This window comes from Drosophila takahashii, chromosome 3R (genome assembly GCF_030179915.1).
Source record: "Drosophila takahashii strain IR98-3 E-12201 chromosome 3R, DtakHiC1v2, whole genome shotgun sequence".
Classification (NCBI taxonomy): Eukaryota; Metazoa; Arthropoda; class Insecta; order Diptera; family Drosophilidae; genus Drosophila; species Drosophila takahashii.
In genome coordinates this window covers 34,027,657-34,048,630 of record NC_091681.1, presented here as the reverse complement: position 1 = coordinate 34,048,630, position 20,974 = coordinate 34,027,657, and the positions used below count along the sequence as shown (strand labels likewise).

The 20,974-nt window shown below is 37.1% G+C and overlaps 4 protein-coding genes across 5 annotated transcripts in view; 3 read left to right on the top strand and 1 right to left on the bottom strand.

The window, feature by feature from the left end:
- Window positions 1-55: 55 nt before the first annotated feature.
- On the top strand, window positions 56-4,970 carry LOC108056823 (oxidoreductase-like domain-containing protein 1). The gene is made up of 3 exons (XM_017140834.3): window positions 56-202; window positions 3,847-4,201; window positions 4,567-4,970. Exons 2-3 carry the CDS (start codon window positions 3,965-3,967, stop codon window positions 4,828-4,830), a joined length of 501 nt encoding a protein of 166 aa, XP_016996323.2. The 5' UTR covers window positions 56-202; window positions 3,847-3,964; the 3' UTR covers window positions 4,831-4,970.
- On the bottom strand, window positions 222-6,850 carry ro (transcription factor rough). The gene is made up of 3 exons (XM_017140814.3): window positions 6,352-6,850; window positions 1,718-1,952; window positions 222-519 (listed from the first exon to the last, which is right to left on the bottom strand). Exons 1-3 carry the CDS (start codon window positions 6,848-6,850, stop codon window positions 294-296), a joined length of 960 nt encoding a protein of 319 aa, XP_016996303.2. The 3' UTR covers window positions 222-293.
- LOC138913482 (uncharacterized) lies at window positions 5,301-6,013 on the top strand. The gene is made up of 2 exons (XM_070217322.1): window positions 5,301-5,379; window positions 5,445-6,013. The coding sequence occupies exon 2, from the start codon at window positions 5,445-5,447 to the stop codon at window positions 5,985-5,987; it is 543 nt and encodes a 180-aa protein (XP_070073423.1). The 5' UTR covers window positions 5,301-5,379; the 3' UTR covers window positions 5,988-6,013.
- Window positions 6,851-7,614: 764 nt separating the features above from the next.
- Window positions 7,615-20,974, top strand: part of T48 (FU domain-containing protein T48) — a 41,265-nt gene continuing 27,905 nt past the window's right edge. Inside the window, exons 1-3 of one of the 2 annotated variants that reach the window (XM_070217709.1) lie at window positions 7,615-7,941; window positions 9,614-9,725; window positions 18,149-18,565. In XM_070217709.1, coding sequence (XP_070073810.1) covers window positions 18,286-18,565 — 280 coding nt within the window. In that variant the 5' untranslated portion in view covers window positions 7,615-7,941; window positions 9,614-9,725; window positions 18,149-18,285. Of the gene's footprint in view, window positions 7,942-9,613; window positions 9,726-18,077; window positions 18,566-20,974 lie in introns of both variants that reach the window. The other variant, XM_044395459.2, reaches the window with a different exon arrangement.

Genomic DNA, 20,974 nt, shown 5'->3' with positions numbered 1-20,974 from the left:
TTAACCCGCGCTGTTACGCTAACATGCCTATCGATAGTGCTATCGATATTAACAGCAGCAACAGCTGTCTGGCCATTATTGTTTGTTAGTTTTTCTGTGTTTGGTTTATAACTAAATTTCTTGTGTCTTCTTCTCTCTTATATAAACAAAATAATGCTGTGCTAAAAATTATAAATACTTAGCGTACGTTTGCACGCGAAAAGTGAGTGTCTGCTATGTTTTTACACTTGTATTTATTTCAAACTTAGTCTAAACAGTTTAAAGCTCAATTAAAAGTAATCAATTAGTAAGTATTAGCATGTTGTTGTTTCTCGGCGTCGTTGTTGTTGTTGCTGCTCGTACTGGTCATCGATGTCGATAAAGTTGGCATCCTGCGTGTTATCCTTGGGCAGCGCTGCCGGCGTCGCTGCCGCGGCATAGTAACCGAGGCCCACGCCCCCTGCCACGCCTCCGGTGGGCATGGTCGTGGTCGCTTGACCCATTATAGAGCTCATAAAACCATTGGCCACGACAAAGTTTCTGAAAAATTGATTACATCAAAATAGACAAAAAATTATTTCGAGCAGGAGGAGTACAACCCCTCTATAAGGACATCCTCTAATTGGGCCTGTGTGCGCATAAATGTCGTAAAATTAATTTCGTGTTAATTTTATGTTGGCCATCAATTAAACTCGTGAAATTTCCTTAAATTACTTCCGTTTCGAAAGGTGGGATGTAAATATCAAGTAAAATCCTCTTCACGAGTTATCCATCAAAAACGTTATTTAAAACCTTGTTATTTAATTTCAATTTAATCAAAATATATTAAGATATTCAATAATTTGAATTCATACTCTAAAAAATCTAATGTTTTTAGTAGGTCCATGGATTTATAAATAATCTAATTAAATTTATTTGAAATACACAGTGCAACATGAAAAATGGAACCGCAATTCTGATTTCATGGGCGGAAAGAACTCATCGAAATAAGCTAAAACCCATTTGGGTTTCTCTGGCTTAGCTCGGGTTTACCTTTTATAGCGAGTTAAAGTTTTACATACAAAATTTATTTGTAACGGCCATATCTTGTGAACCGATTAAAATTTCACTATCAAGTCTTCAGTGATTATGTAGCTATGAACCCAAGGAACTAAATTGACAAATGACTCTTGCGCACTTAGCACCTAGTGCAACTAGCGCGTTAAAAAACAAATTTGCCTAATTTTTCGATTTTTAACGCGCTAGGTGTACGTCTTCGCAAGAGCCATTTGTCAATTTAGTTCCTTGGGTTCATAGCTACATAATCACTGAAGACTTGATAGTGAAATTTTAATCGGTTCACAAGATATGGCCGTTACAAATAAATTTTGTATGTAAAACTTTAACTCACTATAATAGGTAAACGCGAGCTAAGTCAGAGAAACCCAAATGGGTTTTAGCTTATTTCGATGAGTTCTTTCCGCCCATGAAATCAGAATTGCGGTTACATTTTATAACCCTAAAAATGTTGCACAGTGATATTGGTTCAAGAAATTAAAGAAAAAGTTTAAGAGATTGAAAAATCTATATTTATTTAAAATTTAATTTCTAGGACTCCAATCTTTAGAACTCTTTAAAGACCCAATTTTGAAAATTATAATAAAACTAAAAAAATATATTATTTAGTGCAGAACAAGATGTTTTTAAGATTTAAACTCAAATGTCTGAAGTTCGTCTTTTAAGCATTATAAAAACCTACCGATAGTGCTGATCGATCTGGGCCTTCTCTATGCGCTTGTCCTTGGCCCTTCGATTCTGGAACCAAATCTTAATTTGCGTCTCGGTTAGGCGAAGTGTTTCGGCCAACTCGAATCGCCGGCTCCTGGAGATGTACTCGTTTCGGTGGAACTCCACCTCCAGGCGAAGGGTCTGCTCCGTACTGAAAGTGGTCCTCTGGCGGCGTTGTCTTCCCTCCTTGCGACGCCTTCGAGCCACTGAAATTGGGAGAACAATTTATAGTGGTATCCCAGATATCCAAAAATTATCTACAGGAATAATGAGCGTTTATAAATAGTTGCCCATTCAAAGAAGGATAATAACGCCATCCCTTAGATAGTATCATTTTTTCACAGCACACCAAACAACAATTCCCCCTTTATTCGTTTCAAATACAATAGAGATGTTAGAGCGAAATTAATCTTACATTAACAAACCATCAAGTTATGAGCGAGGCTAAACGATTCCGAATGTGGTTGCGTGTTGGGCAGTTAAACAAATAATTAACCACTCTGGTATCCGCGGTCCTTCGTCCTTTTTCCCGCCCTCCACCTGCCTGGGATTCGCGTGGGCTCGCGTTTGTGGTGCACATTAGAAGTGCATTTTCCACGTGCTTCCTGCTTCGAGTATCTCTTTTTTCATATTTTTTTATTATTTCGGCAATCTATGCTGATCCGGGAAAGTTTTAACAATGCCAACAGCTGGCTGGCCATCATTATCATCATCCTCCTCCTGCTCGTTGGAATTCCCAGCATCATCATCCTCTCATTCGAATTTTCCGTTCTGTCGTTTATTTGTCTGTTTGTTTGCATTCGCAATGTCGCCGACGATGAAGTCCAGCCAAGCGCACATTATGCCCCACTACCCCCTGGAAAACCACCCATTCGCACCCACTTGTCACCCACTTCCACCCACAAACACCCACTCCATTGTCCTTCCTGCGGTTTAGAGTCTAATTGATGTAACAAGGCGAAGCTGACAAGTTGTTCGGTGGTTTTGGTTGGGTGGGGGGTTGGTTTTTCCTGGCAAGGGGTTGCTTTCTCTAGTGGGCGTTGTAATCTCTAGTTTTTGCTTGATTACCCCTTGCCTGAATAACTCGGAACGTAGCTTAAAAGCCTCCTCCCTGATCCTGATCCTTTCCTTCCCCTTTTTTCTTCCTGGTGGTTTTTTAAATCACGTGTGAAATTCGATAGCCAAGTGTCCTTTGGTCTCCCTCTATCTGTGTCTCGTTTAACCCTCTTCGCTTTCTGTTTATGTTTGCTTTTTTAGGTTTCCTGTCAAGCTCAATTACAATGTTAAGTTTTTCAGGTGCTTATGATTTTTTTAGGATTTGCCAAAGTTTAGTTTGTAAGTTTTACAACTAAAGGTGGGGTACTTTTTGTTACTGGTAGGTATTTTGGGATTTTATAGTTTTAATTTAATTTTTTTTTTAATTTTAGTCTTGAATGTATTTACTTGTACAATTTTTGATTTTTTTAGGAATTTTAAGTAGATGGTTCAGGATTTTAGTCTGTGAAAAATCCATAAAATCATTTAAAAAGTGAAAAATGCATTGGCAGAAAATATTCTTTGTGTATTTATTCAGGCTTTATAAAACACATTGGGATAATCTAATCTTCATATATTACAGAGAATTCTTTTAAGAAATATATTTTGGGATAATATTAAATGTTTTTCTCTTTCCCAAACCTCTAATCTTCATATAATACAGAGAATTCCTTTAAGAAATACATTTATTTTGATTAACCACTTATCAATTGCTTCAGCAATTCACCCTTAACCTGCGATCATTTTCATTAGCCAACAAATTTCAATTTTTTCGTATCCTCACCTCACTTCCACACCTGGCAACCTCATCATCGGCCGCAAACGAAAGAGCCGCAAGTAAACGAAAACTTTCACGGCTCAATGCGTTTTAATTTTTTCTTGGCAATCAGTTTTTTCTTTTCCTTGGCTAATTTCTTAACATTTTGGGGGTCAGGCAGCTCATTGTGTGGCATTGCTTGGGTTTTATTATTTTTTCCCGACTGATTTTACATAATGCACTGATGGGGATATTCAATATAGCACTTGCACTTAATCAGCCTTTTTTCTGTATCCGATTTTTTGCAGTTCCTGCGGAACTAACTTCATCTGGGGCTGCACCTGCGCAGGCGTGTGAAATGTTCATCACTTCCTCTGGGCCTTTTCAGTCGTAACTTTCGAACTCTTTCGGGGATCGGGGATCGAAATGTTGGCTCCCCTGGGCTTCAGTTGTCCGCGATGTCTGCTCTTGAGACGCGGCGGCGAACGTTGGGCCTCCCTGGCCCGCCAATTGTCGGGCAGCAGTTCCCAGGATACGAGTGCCACCAACCAGGATGCCACAAAGGACACAGCTTCCAATGGCACGACGGGGACAACGCAGGAGACAACGGCCAAGGCCAAGGATAAAAACACCAAGGGACGAAAGAGACTCAGGAATATCGAGGTAATTTTAGATGATCTTACTATTATGACAATTCATAAGAATCGGAAAAAAGTTCTTACAGAATTTGTCTAAAAGGTTTTACTAATCTATTTTGTAAATATTAAACTCAACAAAACAGAACTAATCAAAGTTTGCTTTTTTGCGAAGAGCTTCTAAATAAATTCAATTATATCTTTAGCATTTTTAAATGCAAATAGTCTCTTTAAAATTGTTTGAACTAAAAATAAGAGATAATAAGTAAATTACTATAAATTTAATTTGAAAATGGACTAAACATCTAGTTAAAGTAGTACCCAGTTCTATATAGTTTACCATTTCGAAAATTACTACTCAAGTCTTACATATTATTCTATTTTATTTCCCAGATACCTCCCGAACCCACCACATGCTGTATGTCAGGTTGTGCGAACTGCGTTTGGCTGGACTACGCCCAGACTTTGGCCAAGCTGCTCGGCGACAACGATGAGGAGGCCCGTCAGATTGTCCTGAGCAAGATCACCGACCCCAACCTGAAGATGTTCCTCAGCCTGGAGCTTCGCCAAATGGCGCGGCAGCGGGAGGAGAAGGCAGCCGCGGAGAAGGCAGCTAAACAGAAGCAGGGGAAGCCAAAGACACCGCCCTCAGAGTAGTACAAATGTCTTCTGCTGCCCATTATCCAATTATCTAGTTAGGACCAAATTCGTAGTAGCTCAAATTTACTCTTGTACTTAGTGTGTAAGAACTGAAAAACCTCACAATAAATATGTAAAAGTTCTGAAATAAAAACAAAGTTGTAGTTTGATTTTGTACGCGTCACTTAAAAAAAAACACTAGTTATATTTTATTCGCCTTTTGGGAGATACAAAATATATATTAAGAAGATTGAAAATTCGTATGACATATTGATAGTAATATTATAAAAGCCAACTGTATTTGCCTTGGAAGTACCTACAATTTAAAACAAAGTAAAGCTAAAATTTATCTTTTGCCGATTCTCTATTCTCAACAACTACTAAAAATTCTATTCAATTTTAAACAGTAAAATTGAAAAATATAACAGTTCCTGTGAAAATTTGATTCCGATAGGTCCTAGGTTGCAAATGAAAATATATCGATAGACCAGTTTTTAGATGGATCATCTGTTTTCTAATTACTTTCCATAAACTGACTGTTTAAGTGTTCTAAAACCAAGGACAGAGGTAAATTAGTTAATTGAAATAAAACCCTCACAAATGAACTGTGTCACAAACTCATTTATTGCAAGATGGCCGAATCTCCGCATGAGGAACGCCGCATTTGCGGTCTGGGAAACCATGTGCTGAGGACCCCGTACCGAGTAATAAGGGATCGGCACTTGTTAATGATCGGGCGACTTCTGAACTGCGATATTAAGTCGCAACCAGTGTGCCTGTCTTGCTACAATAATCTACTCAGGTTCTGCATCTCCAAGAAGAACAATGCGAAGAAGGATAGTTCCTTTGGGTCCACGAAGGCCGAAGGAGCCTCTTCAGAGATCTCTGGAGAAGACGAAAGACCCACTAAACCCATGTGCGGTTTGGGAAACCATAAGCTGAATACCCAGTGCCGTGTCCTTGTAACCAATCCGAACTTGATAAAGTTCGGCCGACTCATGGGCTACAATCTCAGTTCGCAGCCAGCTTGCCTTTCCTGCTACAGGAATCTTGCGAAGCTCTACGACATGAAAAATAACAATGCAAAGAAACATCGTAAGGAGTGGAAACGGGCAGCGAGTATCTCCTCGGAGGACGAAGAAGCCACTTCCAGCTACCAGTCACCAAATAACTAAGATATATCATATCTCATTCTTGAAATAAATGCTTATTATGAAAAATGCTATTAATACTACACAGAGAGAATTTTTCTAGAACGGTGCACTTAAATTGAGAATTTTCTACTCAAAATAAAACCAAGTACTCACTTTAAGTACAAAATACTCACTTTCAGTACAAATTTTTTAAGTAAAATACCTTGGAATTGAGTCATTTTAGAGATTTTTTTCTCAAAAATCGGGGACAAATAAGAGATGGTGAAAGAAATAGGCTTCTTTTTTTTAAATTTGTCCATAAAGTTAACTTAAGTTGAAAAATGTTCTCTGTGTATATTTTGAATAAATACTATTATTTTTGTATCCCCCACTGAAATGTACTTACGAAATGCGGTAAACCCGGCGCTAAAATGCGGATCACTTGGAAAACCGGCTGGAAATCCATGTGGCAGGCCGGGATTCGCTGCTCCGCCGGGATTGACCAGCGGCGGAGGACTCACATAGCTGAGTTTCTGTTGATTATGAAGATTATGGTGCTGATGGGAATGCTGGGGATAATCCTTCGCCGGGCTGTAGAAATCGTAGGCGGGAAAGCTGGCGAGCGAGGCGCGTTCGTCGCTGATGGAAATGTCCGGCGAGGAAACGCTTCCGCCGTCGCTGTGATAGGGCGTCTCGCAGGGGGGCGGCGGCTGATGGGCGTGGTGGGTGTGGGTGCCGACATCGATGTCGTTTTCCCCATTTTCCGAACTGCGCGTTTCCAAATGCCCGTACAGCCGCTCGAAAAACTGACGCGGTGACGAAGGACGTTGCGGCACGGTTACTAAATTCGCGGTGGCTTGTGGTGACCCATCGGGTGACCCAATCTCCACTTTTTGCCGCTGCATTTTGTTCAAGGATTTTTGGATCTTTGGATTTACCGCGGAGCCTGGCCAAACTAATCACTTGGGTAATCGGCGAGCGACTGAAGTGTCGGTTTTAATATAGCTACTTCCGCTGGTCAAGCGACGCTTCGCTTATCCTTCTGTCGACGTCGGCAGCGAAACTTAAGGGGGCGAAAAAAAAACAAAGCAAATTACGCGGCACTTCAAAAAAATTAACAGCAGCAGCGGGGGCGCCTAAAATGCTTCTTAATAATAATAAAAAAAAGGATCCCCTCCTTTTGGCTCACCTGAAACTCACTTCTGATTGGCTGCAAATGCTGCGAAATTAACCCCTAATTTTACTTCCGGATGGAAAGTTAAGTAAAAGTCCGTTAAGGGTGGCAAGCAGGATAATTCAAATAAGCCCCGCCCTTAGCGGAGTTATACACCCAAGCAGTGTATTTAATAAGCCAAGCAGTGTGCTAGCAGAGTTATATACCCAAATAGTAAAGACACTGTTTCAGATCGCGGATCCTGTTAAGCAAGAACTCAAACCAACCACTTTTCAATTCCAAATAAATAATTGTTAATTTAAATTAAAATCACGAATTTTCTTTTAAATTGGTACCAAATAATTCATTGAGAAAAAGAGAAACCAAAAAGCGAGATGGTAAAAACTGTGTGACCGCATAGAAACTAAGATAACTGGACTTGTCCGATCTGGTCACCTTGCTACCTTTATAAACACAAGCAACTCTGAAATCTTCGGCATTTCAAATTCGAAATTGGAGGCGGAACGAGCGCTTGTCGGCTCCACATTTTATATAGCGCGCGCGAGAAGTCGAAACGAATCGATTCGAAATCGTGTGTGGATAATATCATAATGGATAATGTGCTCCTAAAGTTCCGATACAAAAACATGTGTTTTGGGCAAAAGAAATATCGATGACATACCGACAGTGATCAAAACAACAACAAAATCGAACGTTTACGGTTATGTTTTCAACTCCGATTCGCAAGTACCGTTAGTCCGCGCAGCTGTCGCAGCGTCCGAAAGTGCCAATAAAGAATAATAACAATAAACAAAGACCGCCAACAAGTTGCGTATAAAAAAGGTATAAATGAAGCATCATCCCTTCGATTTTAGCCAATTTCGATTTTGTTTGCTGAACAAAACAAACAACAACAGGCAGCGACAGGCCAACCAACAACAACAACAAAATTGCACCGACTTTTGTTTGTTATTCTCAGTCCGGATTTTAATTGAATGGCTTTTATTTAGCTGCGTTGCGAGTGTGTTTGTGTTTGTTTCTTGACGGCTTTCTGTTTGTGCAATGCAAAAATATTTTGTTAAAACTCGTTTCGTTTTTAAGCTTATTTGGCTTTGGCCCGCAAGTGTGTGATTTTCGAGTCGCAGTCTTTTTTCCATCCATCAATTTCGGTTTTTGTTACACTGACATATGCAAATTTTCCCCTGTTTTTCTGTGTTTTTTTTGGTAAATTTATTTCTTGAGCTCAATTTATAAATACCTTTTGGGTGGACAAGAAAAAAAAAAACAGAAATTCCACAAGTGAAGATTAGTAAAAAAAATTTTTAATTTAAAAACTTTTAAAGAAAGAAACTTTAACTCTACAGTTCAGTGCTTTTAAAAACTATGATCATCAAAAAATCTGTTGATTAAATACTGTGCAAAATAAATTATAATTTCTGGTTTCAAAACTAAGTAGTTCTAAATAAATAATGAAATATTTAAAAGAACTAAAATATTGATTTATATTTTTTTTTGTGTAATCCCCTTCGGCATTTCCTCCAAAACGATGTTTAATAATCCGAAACCCACATGTTATTTCATTCTGTTTTCCAACCGAAAAACAACGAGGAGAAAAAAAAACAATAACATCAGCCTTTTCATTTCCATTGACATTTATGAGCGGCGCTAAGGGTGCATGCTTCTCTCTCGGTCGCACACAGGAACTCCCTCCCTCTCGCCATCCCCCTCGCACATCCAGAGGCGTGGGCGGAGGCTTTCGAGGGGTTTATTGTGGGATTTCTTTTGATTCCCTAATTCCCACCGCGGGATTTCTGGTGGGCTCGTTTGCATTATATCCTTGCGCATGCGCAGCAGATTATGGGAAAATTGTTATGGAAATGAACGCGGATTTTTGTTTTTATTTTTGATTGATAGAAATGTCGCGTACTTACCAATTATCAAGCTAACAACAACGAATAACAGCTGTTGGCAATGTGTGCTGTCGCGTTTCCGTTATAAATGCGAGTGAGGAATAGTAATGAAAAGGCAGTAAACAGAATGGTGACGAATGCACATGTGTGTTAAGTCTATAACACTATAAATAGAAGTAAAGTGGTTGATTTAAGATAAGAAACCTTTAAGATCTTATGATCTTTCTATATTTATTTTTTTTATTTTGTTTATAAACAAATTGATTTCTTGTATACTTTTTTCTGTTTGGTAAAGACATTGTAAATTTAATACAATTTTGATATATTATTATCTAATATTTTAATCTTAACTTCCTTTAACTTTAATATTTCTTTTTATGCCTTATGACTTCCCCTTGAACTTGATAAAATTCCCTAGGGATTGGAACCCTTAACTCCCTAGTCACCAATGAAAATGCTATAAATACTTGTCGAGCAATTCTTAATCAGTTTTATAGCTTTTCCAGCTGCCCCTTTGGAACTCTTGAAAAACCAATTTGCATGCATATGTGAACTTCTGATTCGCAACGTACTAATCCCACTGTTTATGTCCCTTATCTTTGCAGTGCCAAAAACGTCTGACACACTTTAGTGACTTGGTGGACGGGACGAGATCGTTTCCACTAATTGGCGACACACATAATTTCCCTAACTGGCGGACAAAATAAAATAAAAAGTGTAACAAGCGCGAAAAGAGAGCTAACGTCAAGTGCCCCAGCTCAGAGAAGCTGGGTCGAGTAAAATGACAAATTCGAATTTTGAAAACGGGAATCGTTTGACCCCCATTTGACCACTTTTGCCCACCCTTTAGTTTTTTTTGACCACGTCCAGTTTCGAAAATATCGAATTTCGAAAATTTTCGAAAATCAAAAATTTGACTTTTTCAAATTTTTTTTTGTGGAATCGTTTGACCCCCATTTGACCACCATTGCCCACCTTTTAGAATTTTGAAAAAGTCAAAACTTTGGAAACTGTGGCCATTTTTCGTTTTTCTCAAAATTCGAAAATTTTAAAGTCGAATTTTTTAAAACTTTTTTTTGTCCAATCGTTTGACCCCCGATTGACCATCATTGCCCACCCTTTAGAATTTTGAAAAAGTCAAAACTTTGGAAACTGTGGCCATTTTTCGTTTTTCTCAAAATTCGAAAATTTTAAAGTCGAATTTTTCAAAACTTTTTTTTGTCCATTCGTTTGACCCCCAATTGACCATCATTGCCCACCCTTTAGAATTTTGAAAAAGTCAAAACCTTAGAAAATACAACACTTTTTCGTTTTTCTCAAAATTCGAAAATTTTAAAGTCGAATTTTTCAAAACTTTTTTTTGTCCATTCGTTTGACCCCCGATTGACCATCATTGCCCACCTTTTAGAATTTTGAAAAAGTCAAAACCTTAGAAAATACAACACTTTTTCGTTTTTCTCAAAAGTCGAAAATTTTAAAGTCGAATTTTTCAAAACTTTTTTTTGTCCATTCGTTTGACCCCCAATTGACCATCATTGCCCACCCTTTAGAATTTTGAAAAAGTCAAAACCTTAGAAAATACAACACTTTTTCGTTTTTCTCAAAAGTCGAAAATTTTAAAGTCGAATTTTTCAAAACTTTTTTTTGTCCATTCGTTTGACCCCCAATTGACCATCATTGCCCACCCTTTAGAATTTTGAAAAAGTCAAAACCTTAGAAAATACAACACTTTTTCGTTTTTCTCAAAATTCGAAAATTTTAAAGTCGAATTTTTCAAAACTTTTTTTTGTCCATTCGTTTGACCCCCAATTGACCATCATTGCCCACCCTTTAGAATTTTGAAAAAGTCAAAAACAAAAGTCAAAAGAAAATACAACAATTTTACGTTTTCACTGAATTTCAAATACCTTTAAAGCTGAAATTTTCAAATTTTTTTGCATGGAATCGTTTGTCTACCGTTTGTCCACGATTGACATCCTTTTAGAATTTTAAAAACAAAATATAACTTTAAAAAATATTACACTTTTAATTTGTTTTTAAAATCGCATTGAACATCTCTTAAAATTAGTCAATTAGTTTGTCCAATAGCTTAAAGTAATTAGATTCGACATGGGTTATGCAAAACAGGTAATTCAGCAGTCAAATATCTGAATGGAAAATTATAGCAGGTAGTGAGTAAAATATTGAAAATATTTTGAAACCTGAATGGTTAGTCAATTTTTGGGGTTTGCAAACCTTGTTACCTGTGCGAAAGGGTTAACATTTTTTACGATACTTTTTAGGGGTTTTACGTAACAGGTATCTTCCGCAACCTGCTTCAATTTTAAACCTGAAACACTTGTCTCGATTTGAAAATCGCTTTCCTCCTCGAATCTTACATTAGGTATAAAAATCGACACCCAGAACGCACAATAAGTCTATCTTTGTGTGAAAAGTGAAGTGAAAAGTTGTGCGCGATATTTGAAAACGCTTGCAGTGTACCAGAACTATTGTGAATCGTGAATAAAAGCGAAGTGGCATTGTACGAAATTCTGCGTCTTTGTGTTTGTGCATCCTTGTTAATTTTGTTAAGAGTCTTTTTTAAGACTTGCAAAATTTTCAAGTTTGATTTGTGATTTAAATATTAATTTGTCTTGATACCAGAATTTCGTGCTGTGTCATAGGTGTTGGTGCATAAGTGTGATCAGTGTTGTGACTATTCCTTCGATTTGTTTTACAAGGAATTGAAGTGAAGTGACGTTGCACAAAATTCTACGATATTCTCTGTCATTGTGTTTTATTTTGCAAATCCTTTGAATTTAGTTTATTGTGTTTTAAAGATTTGCAATTTTTAAAATTTAATTAAAAAATTACAAATAGTTTTTCTTGATAATTTTCTAAATTTATCTGAGTTGTTGTTGCGTATGCTCGTGAATTTTGTTTAAAAAGTTGCAAATTTTTGCTTTTTTTATTTAAAGATAACTTTTCTTAAATTGTTTTTTCAAAATTTCTTCGTGATTTGCTGTGATTTTGAATTAAATACTTAAATACTTGCGAATTTTTCAAGTTAAATTTTAGATAAAGACCAGAGTGTTTAGGAATATTTTTACTTATACCAATTTAAATATACATTTTTAGTTTTTTTTTTTTACTTTCAATAATTGACTTGATATCAGAAATTTGTGCCACGTCATAATTACAGTTTTTACAGTGTAGTGCAATATAAAGGAATTTACCGGACTACTACTGGGAAAACTGCAAGTACACTCCATACATTTATTTATCTTTTAATATATTTTACCTTTAACATATAAGAACACAGTCTTTTTAAAGACTTAATCTTGTATTTTTAAAATAGTATTTCAATATCAACATAATTAACAATAAAATATGTTTATTTTTTTTTTTTAAAATAATTCTTAAACAAAAAAACAAAAAATAAACAAATAAAAATAGAATTTAGACTAGACTAAATATATTTTTTATTTTTTACATTGTACGAATATAAGTCATACTTTGGTTGCCATTTTTTTATTTAAGACTTTAAGATATTTTTTTGATAAGTGCGTTAATTTATAATATCTATTTCGTCGCGAGGGATATAACAATTTAGTTAAAGTTGTTAACATTTGTTTGGTGTACAGTGCAAAAAAGTAAAGTTCCTGAAAATTCTTGTTTTTTAAAATTGTTTCAAATAATTAAATTACCAACACAATGCCTGCCAAGTCCTTTGTTGATGCCCCCGCCTTGGTGGATGCACTTTGCAAAGTTAACATTTTTACGGAGAACGGAGATCTGAAGCCAAGGAGTGACAATGTTTGGACTGAAGCCAGCAATTATTTACAAGGAACAATCAGTGCCAGAACCCTGAATTTTTATGCCCGAGTTAACCGTTATGACATCCTGACATCGGTAAAAGAACGGAGTGGCTTAACGCAGTTAAATAAAACGGCAAATAATAGTACGTTAAATTCCACGGCACCTGAGGACGACCCGGAGTTCCTGATCTGCGAACCAACAAAAAATGGGCCTCTGCCCATTCTATACTTGAACCTGCAGTTGGATGAGGAGGCATGGAAATCAATTGCCCCTAAGGCGGAACAGAAAAAGGATTTGCGATCAAGGAACTATCTGCAACCTAACTGGACGGATATTATAGCTAAGAGCGTGTATGAAAAAGTGCCGCTACCTTGTGCGTTTAATTTTAAGAAGGCCAAAATTTCGGACAAAGTGGACAATATATGGCTCAAAATAGAAGGTTATTGCAGTGAGTGCAGTTCAATATTAAAAGGACATTGCCTTGTGGAACCTGAAGAACAGTGCGGTATCTCGATTTCCGTTTCGGTACCAGACACACGAGGAATTCCACATAACAAAAAACGGCGGTGCACAGGATCCAGACGGATTGAAATCGGAGAAGAATTGATTTTAAAGAAAGCGGCATTATGGAGAAAGGAAGCAACCAAGGAAATGAAAGATGACGACCCAGAGCCGAGCTACATCCCGAAGCTACCAACTCTGCGAAAACTTCGTGAAGAGGCAACTAACCGGCACCTAGGAATCACCAAGGATCGTGATCCAATTTCAAGTTTATACCTCAAGAAGTATGAGGGTGAATTGGCTGGATGCATCCTTGACATCGGACTGGACGAATTTTTCTGCATTTACTGCACAGGAGCCCAAATAAAAACATATACCTCAAGGATACGGAGCATTAAAAAAATTTCGGTCGACGCAACTGGAAGCGTTGTGTTACCCATTGTAAAACCGAACGGAGAATCCAGCTACGTGTTTTTATATCAAATTGTAATGGAGGGAGACGACAGCATATTTCCTGTCTTCCAAATGCTGTCGGCGAAGCATGATACTGCCAGCATCCAATTTTGGCTGAGCAAATTTATTAGTAAATCGGGACAATTTCCACTGGAGGTCGTGTCGGATTTTTCCTTGGCGCTACTCAATGGAATAAGCTTGAGCTTCAATGAATGCCGCCTGAAGACGTATATTTCGAAATGTTTCCAAAATATTTCATCGGAGGACCCGACGGAACTGCCGCGTTGCTTCATTCGGCTTGATATCGCCCACCTTATTAAAATGATGTGCCGGAAAAACGTTTTTAAAGGAAAATTGCCGAACGTAAAGGATTTTTTTATTAGATGCATTGGAGTGGCAACGACATGCGAAACGAAGGAGACCTTTGCAGAAATTATAAAGGCAGTACTCATAGTTGCATTGAGCGAATCCTCTGGAGAAGATGAATCAGGAGATTATCTTTCGAGCCACAGGAATGAAAAGTATCTGCTCACCCGAATAGCCACATTTACGGCTCTGGACCATGAGGAAAATGAGGATAACGTATATTTACCGGAAGAATTGGAGGAAACTGACGGAGATGTTTCGGATTTCATCTCCAGCATTAAAAACAAGGCCGAAGATGAAGCGTCAAAGTGCAATTCTGCAAAGTGCCGGCCAAACCCGTATTATTTGCCGGAATTGATGCCACCTCTCCTAAAATTGTGCCAATACTTTGTATTATGGACTAATGTGATGAAGGACAAATTCTCATCAAAAAATAATGTCGGCTCATCTGCACTGGTGGAAGCATACTTCAAGGATCTTAAAAACACGGACATGAGTATATTCCACCGACCAGTGCGTGCAGATAAATTCGTGGTGCAACATATACGCTGCATCGAAGCTGTGTGCAAATTGGAACGAGCCGCCATGAAGCGCAAAAACTTAAAAGTTCCTGAATTCATAAAGGAACAACCAATTAAAAAAAAAATCCGGAAAGAAAAAGGAGTCCTGGAGGATATGTCTGATGAAAGCGACGTGGAATACCTTTTAAAAGAGGAAAACTGGAAGGTAAAGAACAATACTAAAAATCCATCGGATTATAATGTCAAAGAAGACGAAGAAAATGAAAACATTTATCAGACAATGGATTTGGAAAACGAATACGAAGAAAGCAAACATAGACCAAGAGGAAAATATCTGAAGAAATGCCCTAACGTCGAATTAATTTACAATCGACCTCATCGAAGACAAAGGGATGAGATCTTACATAATGGCGGAGCAATGGGACCCATATGGATTGGAAATAAATTAATACAATTTAAAAACACTTGTGCAATGGATTCTTTAGTGGAAATATTATCGACCGCATATATGGATAATTATCATTATAAAAACAAATTGGATAATAATACGGATAACCTGACAGTGGCTTTAATAAAAAAATATGCCGACGAGGGAATTTCTGCCAGCCTTTACTGCGATAGAGGTCTGATTTTAATGTCATTTTTTGAAGAAAAACACAACACCGTACTGTGCGAAACAAATATCGGAGCATTTGTTGATCAAGCTCTAAACGGAATACCGAGTGTAACAAGCCGCCGTTCACATAAGGAAGGTGCCAAGAACGAGTGCGAGAGCCACACATCACACATCACACTCCAACGGTTGGAGCTAATGGATTCAGAAATGGTTAAGGATCTCGGTGTTGCCAAGGCGTTGCTCACCTTTATTGGCGAATATTTTGAAGAATCCGAAGAAATATGCAGAAGATGCTACGGAGAAGAGATCCTTGAAAGAGATCCAGGACCTCATGTCATAATAGACATAGAATTTGCGACAGATAGTGCGTTCCATAAAAAAACATCAGCCGGCTCAACAGGATCTGCAACCTTGCTCCAGATACCGCAAGAAATAAAAATACAGAATAGAAAATACATTCTGAGCGGTGCCATTGAATACGTCCCGGCACAAGGATCTGGAATCGGACATTATATTTCATATTGCCGAAGAGTAACGGGATGTTGGGAAGTTCACGATGATATGTGCAGACGATGGCGAAAATTCACTGCGTACACAACGAAAATGACATTCCATATTGTTATATATACGCAGGCCGAGTGATACATATTAAGTTTAAATATTTTGTAATTTTTAAAATGTATAAATGTTCCATTGCTTAAATAAAATTTTTTTGTGATTTTCACAAGACCTTGTTTTATTTGAAACACTAATTTTAAGCAATTTTTAATTGTAAACCAAATGTATTTTTAAGGGGTGGGCAAACGATGGTTTTTATATAAAATTAGTTTTAAGGGGTGGACAGTCATTATTTTTTAGTTTTAAGAGGTGGGCAAACGTTTGTTTTTATAAAAATGTATTTTTAAGGGGTGGACAGTCATTATTTTTTAGTTTTAAGAGGTGGGCAAACGTTTGTTTTTATAAAAATGTATTTTTAAGGGGTGGGCAGTGAATATTTTTTAGTTTTAAGAGGTGGGCAAACGTTTGTTTTTATAAAAATGTATTTTTAAAGGGTGGGCAGTGAATATTTTTTAGTTTTAAGAGGTGGGCAAACGTTTTTTTTCCAAAAATATTCAGTTTTAAAGGGTGGGCAAACGATTTTTTCTTAAGGAAAAACTTATAATTAAGATAACTTTTAAAGTATAAATTTTTTCAAACGGTAGACAAACGATTCCATGCAAAAAAATTTGAAAATTTCAGCTTTAAAGGTATTTGAAATTCAGTGAAAACGTAAAATTGTTGTATTTTCTTTTGACTTTTGTTTTTGACTTTTTCAAAATTCTAAAAGGTGGGCAATGATGGTCAATTGGGGGTCAAACGAATGGACAAAAAAAAGTTTTGAAAAATTCGACTTAAAAATTTTCGAATTTTGAGAAAAACGAAAAAGTGTTGTATTTTCTAAGGTTTTGACTTTTTCAAAATTCTAAAGGGTGGGCAATGATGGTCAATTGGGGGTCAAACGATTGGACAAAAAAAAGTTTTGAAAAATTCGACTTTAAAATTTTCGACTTTTGAGAAAAACGAAAAAGTGTTGTATTTTCTAAGGTTTTGACCTTTTCAAAATTCTAAAGGGTGGGCAATGATGGTCAATTGGGGGTCAAACGAATGGACAAACAAAAAGTTTTGAAAAATTCGACTTTAAAATTTTCGACTTTTGAGAAAAACGAAAAAGTGTTGTATTTTCTAAGGTTTTGACTTTTTCAAAATTCTAAAAGGTGGGCAATGATGGTCAATCGGGGGTCAAACGAATGGACAAAAAAAAGTTTTGAAAAATTCGACTTTAAAATTTTCGAATTTTGAGAAAAACGAAAAAGTGTTGTATTTTCTAAGGTTTTGACTTTTTCAAAATTCTAAAGGGTGGGCAATGATGGTCAATTGGGGGTCAAACGAATGGACAAAAAAAAGTTTTGAAAAATTCGACTTTAAAATTTTCGACTTTTGAGAAAAACGAAAAAGTGTTGTATTTTCTAAGGTTTTGACTTTTTCAAAATTCTAAAGGGTGGGCAATGATGGTCAATTGGGGGTCAAACGAATGGACAAAAAAAAGTTTTGAAAAATTCGACTTTAAAATTTTCGACTTTTGAGAAAAACGAAAAAGTGTTGTATTTTCTAAGGTTTTGACTTTTTCAAAATTCTAAAAGGTGGGCAATGATGGTCAATCGGGGGTCAAACGAATGGACAAAAAAAAGTTTTGAAAAATTCGACTTTAAAATTTTCGAATTTTGAGAAAAACGAAAAAGTGTTGTATTTTCTAAGGTTTTGACTTTTTCAAAATTCTAAAGGGTGGGCAATGATGGTCAATTGGGGGTCAAACGAATGGACAAAAAAAAGTTTTGAAAAATTCGACTTTAAAATTTTCGAATTTTGAGAAAAACGAAAAATGGCCACAGTTTCCAAAGTTTTGACTTTTTCAAAATTCTAAAGGGTGGGCAATGATGGTCAATCGGGGGTCAAACGATTGGACAAAAAAAAGTTTTAAAAAATTCGACTTTAAAATTTTCGAATTTTGAGAAAAACGAAAAATGGCCACAGTTTCCAAAGTTTTGACTTTTTCAAAATTCTAAAAGGTGGGCAATGGTGGTCAAATGGGGGTCAAACGATTCCACAAAAAAAAATTTGAAAAAGTCAAATTTTTGATTTTCGAAAATTTTCGAAATTCGATATTTTCGAAACTGGACGTGGTCAAAAAAAACTAAAGGGTGGGCAAAAGTGGTCAAATGGGGGTCAAACGATTCCCGTTTTCAAAATTCGAATTTGTCATTTTACTCGACCCAGCTTCTCTGAGCTAAGTGCCCCCCATCAAAGTCAAGTCGGCCGACGACTCTAACTAATTTAATGATCAAAAGTCACACATTTTTTGCGCATTCGGCGGCAACCGCTGAGCGGTGTTAATTGAAAGTGTCACGCGTCGTCAAAGTATTCAAGTAATAATCATAATTCCCATCGACTGGCTTCGTCTATGTGACTAGTGAGTGACTGTGCCATGTGGTCGGGTGAAGTGGCCAAAAGAAAGTACAGAGGATCCGCCGTCATGTCCTCCTGGCTCATCGTAGTGCTATCCCTGGGGGCGGCACAGGCTGCCACGCCCTTCGCGAAGGAGTATCGCAGTGCGGTACACACCCATCCTGGCAACACGCTCGTCGATCTGGATGGATCCACCACCCTGGACATGGGACTGGAGAAGCCCACCAGCAGCAGCAGCGGTCTAAGCGGGGGCTTCAAGTCCGAATCGTCGGTAGTTCTGCCAGGCATGCAAAGTTCAGGTGGGTTTTTTGAAAAAGTAAAGTTTAAATTAAGAATAGAAAATACATTTAAAAAAAAAGTAGTAATTTAAACTAAGACTCTAAATATTCTCTGAGAAAAATGGTAAAGACTTATTAATTTTGATTGCTTTAAATATAACGATAAGTTTTTTTTAAAGCCTCTACTTTTTCTATGAATTCAATCGGTAATAAATGTAATAAAATGTAAATTCTACAAAATATTTAGTATTCAATATTAAAGTTTATAGTAAAACATCCTCCATACTCATACTCTATGATATTCAAAACGTTTGGTCACATTTTCAGCTTACAAGCTTCAAGCTATTTTTGGGATTTGTTTACAATTTGATTACACATATATGTTTAATTTAGCTATTTTCAAAAATAGTATACTTGGTATTAACCCAAACAAACTTCACTACTTGTGTAGAGGTTTCCTTTCCCTATTAAAAATGGTTTTCATAAAACGACCCTTTAATTTTATCAGTTCAATATTATTTTTCTATGGTTTATTTTACATACATATCTAATAAAATTTCAAGGTTTTTTCGGTTTTTTTTCCTGTCTATTAGTGGAAACTGTCTCCGAATTAGTTACCCCCATAACATCTACTCAACCTAATGGAACAAGTGGGGTTATCATCTGAATTCTTCCCAGAATTATAAGTATACAACTTTCATTCATGCTCGCCTTATCGAAAGAATAAAAAGAACTCCAAAAGAACCCCAAAAAAAAGTGTGTGTCTCTGCTCCACTGAGGGAAGAAGGAAGTGTTCACTTGGTCGATTCAGGTAAACATTATACAAGCACTCATATGTGTACCGGCGCTTATCTAACCTTATCTCGCAACTCTTTCCTGGGACCCTTTTCTGCCTCCCGATCGTGTCTTTGGTTTGTTTACGACCTGCGCCTCGGCGGCATCATATTTCACAAAAAAAAGGAGGAACAAAAAATACAAGTGAGGAACAGATTACTCGAACAAGTGTATTTGCTGTCTGCCGGTTGTCTCTCCCTTTTGCATTGTGTCTGCTCTGCTTTGAGTCTCTGTCTCTGGTCCTCCCCAGGGTTTCTCCCTTTTTCCCCGGTAATTCAATCTCAGCTGCACTCCTGAGAGAGATGAGTGCTGCCCAGCTGGTAGCCAGGATGTCAACCGCAGCTCCATCCAGGTTCCAGGTTAAATCCGCATACCCATTCCGATTCCCCTACCCATCCCAATTGCAATCCCTATTCCCAATCCCATCGGGCACGCTCGGCACATCCGCCAAGCAATTTTCCTGCCTCATTATAACGAGATTAAAGCGTAATCACGGGGAGAGATGGGGTACATACACACAAAGAAAAGATCAATATCAAATCGTTTTCTTTTTAACAAAATTAAGCGAAAATTCTTTATAACAATTTCATACTTTTAATCATTTAAAAGCATAAGAGAATTCTTTAATGAAATAAGACCGCGAATTCTTTAGAACAGGAGGAACAAATATTTAGCCAACTGATATTTTAGTTTAGCTATAAAAATCCGTAACTTAATTAATGAATTTAATAAGACCGCGAATTCTTTAGGCTAAAAGAAAATACCAAATATTATTATTATTGAAGAAATAAAATGTATATTATTAATATCAAGTTTTTCGCTGTGTATGCATGAAAAGACGTGTGCTGGAATGGCTCTCCCCGGGGTTTCTTTTATAGTTTTAATTTCCATTCCTCATTTTGGGGTTCTTCGATCTTTGCCAAAGTGCGAACTTCCTGCCCTGTCCCGTCTTTTTAACTTGAGAGCCCCAGTGAAAGGGATCTTCAGTCTCGAGTGTCGCTTGTCTTTTTGGCCGTCTGAATTCTGTGTGTGTGTCTGTCTCGATTTTGCCCCCCTTATTTTGACTGATTTAAATGTCATTTAAGCCGCTTAACTTGGCCCTCTCTTGGTACGTTTCTGATTTTTAAGTTTTTACGACAACATTTTTAAGTTTTATGGTAGTCCCATTTTATGAGCGTGAAAATGAAAGTACTTTCGTCAAGTCTCTCACTCCTTTCTCCTCTATCCCTATCTCCCTCGGTCGGCCTTTTCTTTTGGAGTTTTTTTTTTGGTTTTTGGCCCTCAACTTATGACTCGACAGCAATTTCGAGACTTGGGTAAACTTACAGACGTAAATTGGTGGCTTTCTTAAATGTGTCATAATTAAAGGCAAAAACATTTTCGTGGGCAGATATGCTGGTTGGTTATTTGGATGTTTCCATAACCCTAAGCTAGACTAAAGATCAGATTTAGATAAGGGCTAAAAGATCTGTGGGTGGTCATCATGCCAGAGAAGTATCGAATTTCTAGAGCTAGGAAACCCATAAAAATTTCACAGTCCATTTTTCGTTTAATAGGCTCTATTCAGGCATTTCCTGGTTTCCCAAGAGAACTGAA